Below are 12294 nucleotides of genomic sequence, written 5' to 3'. Positions count from 1 at the left end.
TTTGCAGGTCACGTTTGGAGCATCAAGAGAAGGTTCTGAGGGTGACTTTGCAGAGAACGCAGTCGCGTAGACGGGACAGAGAGCGCTACAAAGCGATTCCTCCACGTTCGAGTTGCCGGCAGGATCATTTGGCGCCCACCGTGGGGCACGAGTGAATCGTGGTCCCATATACACCACAGTTTTGAAGCTTACCAGAGTTTTACCAACTTCTTTGATAAGGAAAGATGCCAAGGAACAGACAACCATCACCTGCGCCATCTGCTGACGAAGGAGCTGTGACAATGGCGCAGGTCCTGGAGATGGTGCGCACGCTGCAGGATAACGCCGCGGCGTCAAAAGCTGAACAAGAAAGGATGCAGACGGAGTTGGCTGCGTCGCAAAGTAGGAACGACGAGCTGAATCGCGTCAACGAAGAGTTGAGAAGGACGTTGCAGGCGCAGAGGGAACACGTGGTAGACGAAAGGATGGCTAGGCAGCCGTCACCACCAAGAGCGTTCCCCATGCCATTCTCCCCTGAAATCATGGGAACCATGGTGCCTCCCAACCTGGTGGGGGTAAAAGCGTCGTTCAAGGGGGTAGAAGACCCGGAGGCGCATCTGACGGCGTTCCACACCCAGATGATGTTGTCTGGGGGCTCAGACGCTGTGTACTGCAAAATGTTCATGAGCACATTGAGCGGAATCGCCATGGAGTGGTTCGTGAGTTTACCAGAAGGGCATATCACGTCTTTCTCTCAGTTTTCAAAGCTCTTCACTGAGCAATATATCATCAACAAAGCACCTGCAGTGGTGTCATACGACTTGTTCGACGTGCGTCAGTACCAAGGTGAGTCGCTGAAAGACTACCTCAACCGCTTTGGAGCACAAGTGGTTAGACTGCCTAGCAAAGATGAAGATATGCTGGTGCACGCATTTAAGAAGGGAGTGCTGCCTGGCCCCTTCAGCGAGTCTCTCATCAGGAGCCATCCCAGCACCTTTGCAGAGATCCGACGACGTGCGGTGGCGCACATAGTGGCAGAAACAGAGGTTTCTGAGAAGAGGGGAAGTGCTGCACCACCGAGACCGCGTGGTGGGCAAGGAAAACCACAGCAAGCAAGGGTGCATGAGGCCAAGGAGGGGAAAAAGGTGCGGGAAAAACCTCGTCCCTATGCGCCAGGCAAAGAGTAGAGCAGGGGGCGTGCGAGGGAGAGTAACGCACCCCCAAGATACAATTTCATGGTGGGATTGGCGGATCTCATCGCTCTTCCTGCTGTAGCAGCAAGACTACGCGTACCAGAGAAGACTGATAAGGTACTTGGTAGAAAGAAGAATGAGTGGTGTGAGTTTCACCAGGCCTTTGGCCACACACTTCACTCCTGTTTGGCGTTGGGGCACCAACTGGAAGAGTTGGTGAAGTCTGGCTTCCTAGCAGATTACCTGCGTGAGCCGCAGGGTGATCGCGCATCGGGGTCCCAGACCGGAGAACAGCAGCATGAAGTCCCTGTACATGGGGAAGTGCAGACAATCGCGGGAGGCTTCTCTGGTGGGGGATGCACAGCGTCACAGAGAAGGAGATACGCTCGATCGGTGATGGCGGTAGATGCGGTAAATGAGAGTCATTACCCTGAAGTAGACATTATCTTCAGGAAAGCTGATCTACGGGATGTTGTCCCGCACGACAACGACCCTGTGGTCATTTCCCTCATCACAGCGGGAAGACGAGTACACAGAGTACTCGTAGATCAAGGAAGCTCAGCAGACGTCATGTTCTGGCCAACATTCAACAAGTTACAGTTGTCCCCTGATCAGCTGAGGCCATATACCGGGTGTCTCTACGGTTTTGCAGGAAATCAGGTAGAGGTGCGGGGATACATTGAGCTGAGGACAATGTTCACTGACGGAACGACAGCCCGCACTGAAAGGATAAAGTACTTGGTGGTGAACGCCCCTTCTGCGTACAACGTCTTGTTGGGGAGGCCAACACTTAATAGGTTGGGCGCAATACCTTCGACGAGGCACATGAAGTTGAAACTGCCGTCGATGGAGGGAACCGTGATAACCATCAAGTCAGATCAGGCTGAGGCAAGACGCTGTTATGAGAACAGCCTGAAGCAGAAGAGAAGTGTATGTCATGTCACCACGAAACCACCACCAGGCGTTAGTCTTAGGATGGGAGTGCTTATTTGCTTCTCGCGTTCTGCCCCAGGCGTTATTCTGAGAACTGGTCTGTTGGTGGCCACTTGGCTACTGACCACCGATCACCGTTCTGGATGATCTGTCCCCTGACCTCTCTGCCGCCTGATCTGTCGGTGGTCACTTGGTTACTGACCCCCGATCACCGCTCTTGGCGATCGCCTTCCTGATCCCTCTGCCACCTGGTCCACGTGTCGCTCTGCGACTGGTCCACGTGGTCCCCTACTGCTGACGTCATCGACTACCGATGACCGATCGGATCACAAGCCCCCCAGTCTCGAGTCGTGAACTCGTTCTCGGCGAAGAGACTAAGTGGTCGTGCCCTCAGTCCACGTGGCAAGTGGGACCGCATCACGTGCCACCTCACGTGCTGCTTCTTTAACGTTTGGACATCCTTCCTTAATCTCGCGACACGTGACCCCATCGACGGCCAGCGTGGTGTGTCTCTAGCGCTTCCCTTATTCAAATTGGCGCGCTCCTTCACTGTTCCTTCATCTTCTTCACTCGACTCTCAGACTTCCTGCGAACTCTTTCTCTGCGCACCCATCTTTCTTCGAGTTTTCTGCTTCCAAACCTCTTGCGATCATCCAAAGGTATGGTTTTTCTTCTTCCTGGGTCTATTTAGGTCATCTTTACCGGTTGCATTTATCTTTCTCGCTATCATGCATTCATCTTCTCTATTTTCCCTCTCTCGACCTGCGCTAGGGTTTTTTCGCGTTTTCGCTCTGACTTCTGCTTCTTCTTCTTCCTCTTTTCACCTGGGCATCTCTTTCTCCTTTCCCCTCTCTGTTTTCACCGAAACATTCATCATTCCCTCTTCTTCCATTCATTCTGACTTTCGTTTTTCCTCCATTTGCAGCTATCTCGCGATGGCTCGCTTGAAACAAACCGCGCGTATTATTGCCCCATCTTCTGGTGCACAGCCTTCCGCGAGTGCGCCAGCTCCACCACCGCCTGTGGCTACCTCCTTCCACGACAATGCCAGGGTCTACGACTGGGCCCCCCTGGCGTTGCTGGCTGAAACATCCACCCTGCTACCACAGGGTCATCTCACCTCTCTCCTGAGCCATGACCCGGATGAACCCTCGTGCGCCATAGACAGGGAAAATGACTTCAATATCCACGTCCGCATCCCTCCTCGAGGGATGCCCATCTGTGCGGACGATAGGGCCACCAATGGGGTGCCCTTCGTCTTCGTCTACTCCGCCATTTTCAAAAGGTTGAAGCTGCGCCTCCCCTTCACCTTTTTCGAAAAGGAGCTGCTGATGGAGTTGAACGTCGCGCCCTGCCAACTCCATCCCAATGCCTGGGCCTTCATCCGGGCATTTCAGATCCTCTGCAATTACTTTGGGCACAACGCCTCCGTGGAGGTGTTCCTCTACTTCTTCGAGGCGAAGAATCCTGGGGACAGGTCCTGGGTTAGCCTGAACGGGGTTGCTGGACGGGTGCTCCTGGGCCTATATCAGCAATCCTTCAAAGACTGGAAGGGCAGATTCTACATGATATCTGCCACCCAACAAAGTCCAAATCTACTCAAGGGGTACCCCCTCTACTGGGTTCCTAGGGTTGAATTCAAGAAATCCAGGGACCTCGAAACCATGGCCCCCTACGAGCGCGAGCTATGTGGGCTGCTCCTGGGGGCCAAGTACAACTCCGCTCGCCTCATCAAGGATGAATTTGATGTGGTGGCTCTGAAAAAATATATAGGTAGCTCTTCTTGCCCCTCTTAGGATACTTGCCTCTTCTCATGCATGCTTTTTATGTGTTTTTGACTTACTTGCATAACTTGGCCAATTAACCCTTCCTTTTCTCGTCTATGTAGACTCAATGTCGGGGAAAGACAGGAGGCTAGCCTTGCTGGAGCTTGCCAAGCGTCGGGGAGCCAAGGGAATTGGCTCCTCTTCTTCTACTACAGAGCCCATTGCAGCCCCTCCACTCTCGGTCGCGCCAGTTGAAGGCCCCGAGCAAGGAAAGAAAAGGAAAAGACTGGTGAAGGCTTCCACTTCACTTGCTGCTGCTGCTGTTGCTGCCTCAACTGAAGAGGAGAGCTCTGGCTCTCCTCTTATACACCGCCAGAGGAAGAAGCCAGCGGTCGAGGGGGCTTCGTCTCTCCAGCCTGGGGAGATCGAGGTGGTGGAGGTAGAGGAAGGTTCACCCCCTCCTCCTTCTACTCAACCTGCCTCAGAGCCCACACGCCTTCCTTCTCCATGCCAGCAGTTGCCTCCAACTTCTCCACTGCCATCTTCCCCCCCAGCAGGCCAATCACCTGGTCCATCTACTCATCCTGCTGGGGGTGCTTCTGCTCAACCTGGGGGTCCCCCACCACCACTGCCAGTCTCCGCTGCCACTGCTGAATGTGGTGGATCCAGCTCGCGCCCAAGTGCCTCTGGAGCCAGCCACGAGAACTTTAGCAGGGTCATCACCCTGGTCCGACAACTCATTAGCAACCGGGAGCTCGTCGAATGGAATGGTGATGAGGTGGACATGCACCTGGCCAGGCAGATGGTGCTCTCCCTGGAGTTTTCCACCCAGCATCGCAAGCAAATAGCCCTGGAGAAGAGGGTGAAAGAGCTTGAGCACGACAAGGAGTCACTGCGAAGTGACTTCGAAGCTGCTCAAGAGTCTGTGGAGATAATGCGAGGCATGGTGGAGAAAGCTAGGAGGGAGTACCTAGCGCAGGTCCAAGAGACCATCAAGATGGAGATCTTGATGGGGCAGACTGTGAGCTCTTTGGACTGCGCGGTGGTGGAGCTACGGGTCGAGACCTCCTCCCTGCGCCAACTGAACACTCAGCTAGTGGGGGAGCTCGAGTCCACCAAAGAAGCGGCTGCTGCTGGAGAGAAAAAGCTTGAGGAGGTGGCGGGCAAACTTTCTGAAGCCAAGGGCCAACTAGCAGAAGCTGCCTCCTCCCTTGCTGCCCTCACCACTGAAAGAGATGCTGCGGAGGCCTCAAAGCAAAAACTGGAGGCGGAGAAGGCTGATTTGATGAACGTGGGTGTTGATGCCCTTACTGATGGATTCGAGCTAGCACTCGAGCAAATAAGATGCGTTCTCCCAGACCTGGACCTCTCGCAGTTCAGCATCTATCACGAAGTGGTAGACGGAAAGCTCATCCCTCCTGCCCCTTAATCTCTTCTCTTCCTTGTAAATTTAACTTCTGCACAACTTTTCTTAGTACTTCAAAAATTGTATAAGACTTGGTTGTGAATATAAACTCTCAAAATTGTATGAGCTTCTTCTCTTGTATTTTTCTCGAGCTTCACTTTTCTTTATGCGCGCGATTAACTATTAGCTGGCTTAGGTTCAGCGCGATCTTAAGCTTTGTTTTTCCCTTCGCACACGACTAAGTGTTAACCAGCTTAGGCCTAGCGCGATCTGCTTCTCTTGTTCTTGGCCTCTACTTGATCACGACTAGCTGTTCCCTTAGCTTGGTGTTTGACAGTCCTTATGCGCTGCTTTGCACCACTAACCAATCACTGACGACTCATCAGTGATCGTTCTTTAGTCTTCACTTAGCTTCTCTGCCGCTTTAGTGCTAAGTGCGTAGAAGACTTTGACATCATTCGCTCGAGGTGATGCCTCGTTTTGGGGAAGGAAAAGTGTTTCTCGCTGACCCCTCTTCCTTTCCCCAAGGTCATCACCCTTCGGCGGATTGAGTCGTTTCTTCCCTGCCTCACTCCTGGGGTGAAGAGGGTTTCGGACTAAGAGCCTTACTGGGCCAATATTGGTGTATGCCAAGTGGGTAAGGGCATTTTCTCAAAATCTTTCCTTTCCCTCCCTTGGTCTTATTAGCACCCCTGGCTTTTCAAACCCTTAACTGCTTGCGCTCACACTTGGGGTGAGGAAGACTTAGATCGGTGCCAGTACTTGCGCCTAGGGCAAGTAGGGCCTAACCAATCACCTGCACTTGCACCTGGGGCAAGGAGGATTTTAACTTATATACTTGAGCACACTTGATATGCTGGAAATTTTTTCTTTAATTGGGTGGCCTCGTTAAAAACCCTCCTTAGGGAAAAGAGTGCCCCCTTGTCTGTTCAACTGTTTCCACCACATACAAAGCATGTATCTTTTAGCGCGAGAACGCAATTACTGTACAACTTTAACTGAAATAAAATTTTTAATGGGTGGCGTTCCACGTTCTGGGGATTGCTCCTCCCTCCAAAGTCTCTAGGCGATAGGCTCCGTTCTCCAGCGTCTCAACCACTCTATACGGGCCTGTCCACTTTGGAGACAATTTGTTCTGCATGTCATTCTGATGCGCCTTTCTCATCACCAGATCACCTTCTTGGAAGCGCCTGGGCCTCACTTTAGAGTTGTGCCTCCGCTCTACTCTTCTCTTTACGGCTTCAGCACTGACTCTAGCTTCTTCTCGCACTTCGTCCAGCAGATCTAGATTCACCTTACGTTCTTCATTGGACTCTTCAGCAATGAAGTTCAAGAATCTGGGGGAGCTCTCCTGTATCTCCACGGGAATCATGGCGTCTGTCCCATAGACAAGGCTGAAGGGTGTCTCATGGGTGCTGGACTGCGGGGTGGTATGGTAAGACCATACAATTCTGGGGACCTCCTCTGCCCAGCCTCCTTTGGCCTTGTCTAGTCTTCGCTTCAGCCCCCTGAGCAGTACTCGATTTGCTGACTCCACCTGCCCATTGGTTTGTGGGTGTTCCACTGAAGCGAAAACCTACTGTATTTTTAACTCCTCACACATCTTCCTCAGCTGATGACTCGTGAACTGGGTGCCATTGTCGGAGACCAACCTCTTGGGTATTCCGAAACGGCAGACGATGTTCCTCCAGACGAAATGCTCGACTTTCTGTGCGGTGATGTGTGCGACCGGTTCTGCCTCCACCCACTTGGTGAAGTACTCGATGGCCATGATGAGAAACTTCATCTGCCTTATCGCCAGGGGAAAAGGTCCTAGGATGTCGATCCCCCATGTGTGGAATGGCCACGGGCTATGGATGGACCTCAACTCCTCAGGGGGTGCCTTGTGCCAGTCTGCGTGCAGTTGACACTGTTTGCATCGCTGAGCAAACCTTATGCAGTCTTCCTTCAGCTTTGGCCAGTAGTACCCAGCGCGGAGTACTCTACTTGCCAAAGCACGACCACCTACGTGGCTTCCGCACACCCCTTCGTGCAGCTCAGACATGAGTCTGGTGCACTGCTCGCCGTGCACACAGATCTGCACAGGGTGAGAAAATCCAAATCTAAAGAGTTTTCCATCTATTAGAGTAAACTTACTTGAACTCCTCTTTATCCTTTTTGCCTCTGCCACGTCGAGCGGGAGTACACCATCTTCTAGGTACAACTGGTATGGCGTTATCCAGGTGTCGGGCTCCTTCTTCGCGTGGACTTCCATCGACTCATCGGTCTTCGACGGTCGCGATCTCACCCTCGGTGTTCTCAGCGTTTCTTGGGTCAACGACCGATGACCGATCGTCAGACGCTCCATTGATTTGCACACATGGAATACCTGGTTGTCCGACACGAATGCTCGCGGTACCTTCAAGGTCTCCTGAATGACGGTCCTCTGCTTCCCCCCTTTGCCTGAGCTGGCCAGCTTGGCAAGCAGGTCTGCTTTGGCATTTTGCTCTCTTGGCACATGTACCAATTCGAATTCGGTGAAGGACGTCTTCAGGAGCAGTACATACTCCAGGTAGGCTGCCATCTGGGGATCCTTTGCTTGGAACTCCCCTGTAACCTGCCCGGTGACCAGCAAAGAGTCGCTTTTGGCCAGCAGATTTCTTGATCCCATTTCTCTTGCCAGCAACATTCCTGCGATCAGGGCTTCGTACTCCGCCTGATTGTTGCTAGCTTTGAAGGCAAAGCGGAGGGACTGCTCGATCAGTACCCCGTTTGGGCCCTCCAGAATGACTCCTGCGCCGCTCCCCTGCTGATTAGAGGAGCCATCCACCGATAATACCCATCGGAAGTCTAATCCTTCTGCAGGCGTCGCGATCGACGACAGCTCGACTACAAAGTCCGCGAACACCTGCCCCTTGATCGGTCCTCGAGGCTCATACTGAATGTCAAACTCTGACAATTCCACCGCCCACTTGACCATCCTGCCTGCTACATCAGGTTTCTTCAGCACGTTTTGGATAGGCAGATCAGTCATCACCACCACTGTGAAGCTGTGGAAGTAATGCCTAAGTCTTCTGGCTGAAAACACCACCGCCAGGGCAGCCTTCTCGAGGGCCTGGTACCTTGTTTCAGGGCCTTGCAGCACCTTACTCACGAAGTAAACAGGCCTCTGGGTCTGGTCTTGCTCTTGCACCAGGACTGAGCTGACTGCTCTCTCCGTCACAGCGAAATATAGACGCAGAGGGATGCCTACCTGAGGTTTTCGCAAGACTGGTGGGCTCGCCAGATACTCCTTCAGTTTGATGAAGGCCTCCTCACACTCCTGTGTCCAAAGGAATCTGCTGTTGCGTTTGAGACACTGGAAGTATGGATGACCTTTCTCCCCTCCAGCGGACATAAACCGGGACAAGGCTGCCAAGCGACCAGTGAGCTGCTGCATCTCCTTCACCGTCGTCGGGCTCCTCATTGCCACGATTGCTGCACACTTCTCTGGGTTAGCTTCGATTCCCCGTTCTGTTAAGAGGAAACCCAAAAACTTCCCAGCCTCCACACCAAAAATACACTTCTCTGGGTTGAGCTTCAGCCTGTACTTGGCAATGGTGGTGAACAGTTCCTCCAGATCAGCGACATGATGCTTCTTCTCTCGGGATGTAACCACCATGTCATCTACATACGCATGTACGTTCCTTCCCAGCATGGGCGAGAGTACCCTATCCATGAGCCGCTGGTAGGTGGCCCCCGCGTTCTTTAACCCGAATGGCATGACCTTGTAGCAATAGCAAGACCGTTCCGTCATAAACGCGGTCTTGCACTCATCCATGGGGTGCATCCTGATCTGGTTATACCCCGAGAAGCGTCCAAGAAGCTGAGCATCTTTCCCCCTGATGCGCTATCAACTAGGGCGTCTATACTGGGTAGGGGGTAAGAATCTTTTGGGCACGCCTTGTTGAGATCAGTGAAATCCACGCACATTCTCCACTTGCCGCTCGCCTTCTGAACCAGCACCACATTCGCTAGCCACTCGGGGTACTGGATTTCTCTGATGTGCCCTGCAGCAAGGAGCTTCTGTGCTTCATCGTGGATCACCTTCCTCTTCTCCTCGTTGAATTTCCTTCGCCTTTGTCGCACAGGTCGAACCTTGGGATCCATCGACAGACGATGGCAAAGGAAATCGGGGTCGATCCCTGGCATGTCGGATGCTGACCATGCAAAGGCACCCATGTGCTTTTCGATCACACCAACGATCAGCTTTCGCTCTTCTTCGACGAGGGATCCCCCTATCTTGAACTTTTTCCCCCCGATGTCCACTTCGACCCATCCTTCAGCTGGGTGGGGCCTTCTCTCGCTGGCGATGACCGCCCTCGCGATCCCTGACTCGCGAGGAGCGATCGCGCCTTCCTCTTCTTCTTCAACTTGGGCTACCTGGAAGCCCCCCACCGCAGCGTTCTCCATCCTCTGAGCTTCCTGTGTCTCCCTAACCACTGATCGCTCTTCGCGCACGCCTGGTGGTGGTTTCGTGGTGACATGACATACACTTCTCTTCTGCTTCAGGCTATTCTCATAACAGCGTCTTGCCTCAGCCTGATCTGACTTGATGGTTATCACGGTTCCCTCCATCGACGGCAGTTTCAACTTCATGTGCCTCGTCGAAGGTATTGCGCCCAACCTATTAAGTGTTGGCCTCCCCAACAAGACGTTGTACGCAGAAGGGGCGTTCACCACCAAGTACTTTATCCTTTCAGTGCGGGCTGTCGTTCCGTCAGTGAACATTGTCCTCAGCTCAATGTATCCCCGCACCTCTACCTGATTTCCTGCAAAACCGTAGAGACACCCGGTATATGGCCTCAGCTGATCAGGGGACAACTGTAACTTGTTGAATGTTGGCCAGAACATGACGTCTGCTGAGCTTCCTTGATCTACGAGTACTCTGTGTACTCGTCTTCCCGCTGTGATGAGGGAAATGACCACAGGGTCGTTGTCGTGCGGGACAACATCCCGTAGATCAGCTTTCCTGAAGATAATGTCTACTTCAGGGTAATGACTCTCATTTACCGCATCTACCGCCATCACCGATCGAGCGTATCTCCTTCTCTGTGACGCTGTGCATCCCCCACCAGAGAAGCCTCCCGCGATTGTCTGCACTTCCCCATGTACAGGGACTTCATGCTGCTGTTCTCCGGTCTGGGACCCCGATGCGCGATCACCCTGCGGCTCACGCAGGTAATCTGCTAGGAAGCCAGACTTCACCAACTCTTCCAGTTGGTGCCCCAACGCCAAACAGGAGTGAAGTGTGTGGCCAAAGGCCTGGTGAAACTCACACCACTCATTCTTCTTTCTACCAAGTACCTTATCAGTCTTCTCTGGTACGCGTAGTCTTGCTGCTACAGCAGGAAGAGCGATGAGATCCGCCAATCCCACCATGAAATTGTATCTTGGGGGTGCGTTACTCTCCTCGCACGCCCCCTGCTCTGCTCTTTGCCTGGCGCATAGGGACGAGGTTTTTCCCGCACCTTTTTCCCCTCCTTGGCCTCATGCACCCTTGCTTGCTGTGGTTTTCCTTGCCCACCACGCGGTCTCGGTGGTGCAGCACTTCCCCTCTTCTCAGAAACCTCTGTTTCTGCCATTATGTGCGCCACCGCATGTCGTCGGATCTCTGCAAAGGTGCTGGGATGGCTCCTGATGAGAGACTCGCTGAAGGGGCCAGGCAGCACTCCCTTCTTAAATGCGTGCACCAGCATATCTTCATCTTTGCTGGGCAGTCTAACCACTTGTGCTCCAAAGCGGTTGAGGTAGTCTTTCAGCGACTCACCTTGGTACTGACGCACGTCGAACAAGTCGTATGACACCACTGCAGGTGCTTTGTTGACGATATATTGCTCAGTGAAGAGCTTTGAAAACTGAGAGAAAGACGTGATATGCCCTTCTGGTAAACTCACGAACCACTCCATGGCGATTCCGCTCAATGTGCTCATGAACATTTTGCAGTACACAGCGTCTGAGCCCCAGACAACATCATCTGGGTGTGGAACGCCGTCAGATGCGCCTCCGGGTCTTCTACCCCCTTGAACGACGCTTTTACCCCCACCAGGTTGGGAAGCACCATGGTTCCCATGATTTCAGGGGAGACTGGCATGGGGAACGCTCTTGGTGGTGACGGCTGCCTAGCCATCCTTTCGTCTACCACGTGTTCCCTCTGCGCCTGCAACGTCCTTCTCAACTCTTCGTTGACGCGATTCAGCTCGTCGTTCCTACTTTGCAACGCAGCCAACTCCGTCTGCATCCTTTCTTGTTCAGCTTTGACGCCGCGGCGTTATCCTGCAGCGTGCGCACCATCTCCAGGACCTGCGCCATTGTCACAGCTCCTTCGTCAGCAGATGGCGCAGGTGATGGTTGTTTGTTCCTTGGCATCTTTCCTTATCAAAGAAGTTGGTAAAACTCTGGTAAGCTTCAAAACTGTGGGTATATGGGACCACGATTCACTCGTGCCCCACGGTGGGCGCCAAATGATTCCTGCCGGCAACTCGGACGTGGAGGAATCGCTTCGTAGCACTCTATGCCCCGTCTACGCGACTGCGTCTTCTACAGATCACCCTCAGAACCTTCTCTTGGATCTCCAAACGTGACCTGCAAACAACAGACGGCGCCTCTAGCGGCCGTTTGCACTCCGACGATCAAGTTAGTCCACAGAACCACCAAAGATGAGAAACTAGCAGTGTGTGTGAAAAACTCTTGCTCTCTTTTTTCTCGTATCCCCCATCTCTCCCTGATTCCCTCTTTTATGTCTCTCTCTCTGTTTCTGGGCATAACAGAATTCTGTTATGCTTTTCTGGCATGTGTCAGAACCCTGTTATGCTTTTCAGAGACAGTGTACCTGCAGAATCAGTAGTGAGAGCGTGAGAGTCTGTGCATGTCTGCGCGTCTCTGGCTTGGCTGCGCCTGTCTGTACCCTTAGTGGTACGAAGTGCCACTTTGTCTGGACCGCACCCCTCTCAGATGATGATGCGTGGAGGCCTGCAACTCACATCTAACCACACACGTG

General features: G+C 53.0%; 1 protein-coding gene across 1 annotated transcript in view; it reads left to right on the top strand.

The window, feature by feature from the left end:
• The first annotated feature begins 4814 nt into the window (after window positions 1–4814).
• The window catches only part of LOC137815744 (uncharacterized), a 43992-nt gene continuing 36512 nt past the window's right edge, over window positions 4815–12294 (top strand). The window contains exon 1 of the mRNA XM_068618855.1: window positions 4815–5162. Coding sequence (XP_068474956.1) covers window positions 4815–5162 — 348 coding nt within the window. The remainder of the gene's footprint in view (window positions 5163–12294) is intronic.

This window comes from Phaseolus vulgaris, chromosome 1 (assembly GCF_000499845.2).
Source record: "Phaseolus vulgaris cultivar G19833 chromosome 1, P. vulgaris v2.0, whole genome shotgun sequence".
NCBI classification, from domain to species: domain Eukaryota; kingdom Viridiplantae; phylum Streptophyta; class Magnoliopsida; order Fabales; family Fabaceae; genus Phaseolus; species Phaseolus vulgaris.
The sequence above is the reverse complement of the archived record's forward strand: the minus strand, read 5'-3'. Positions and strand labels throughout refer to the sequence as shown.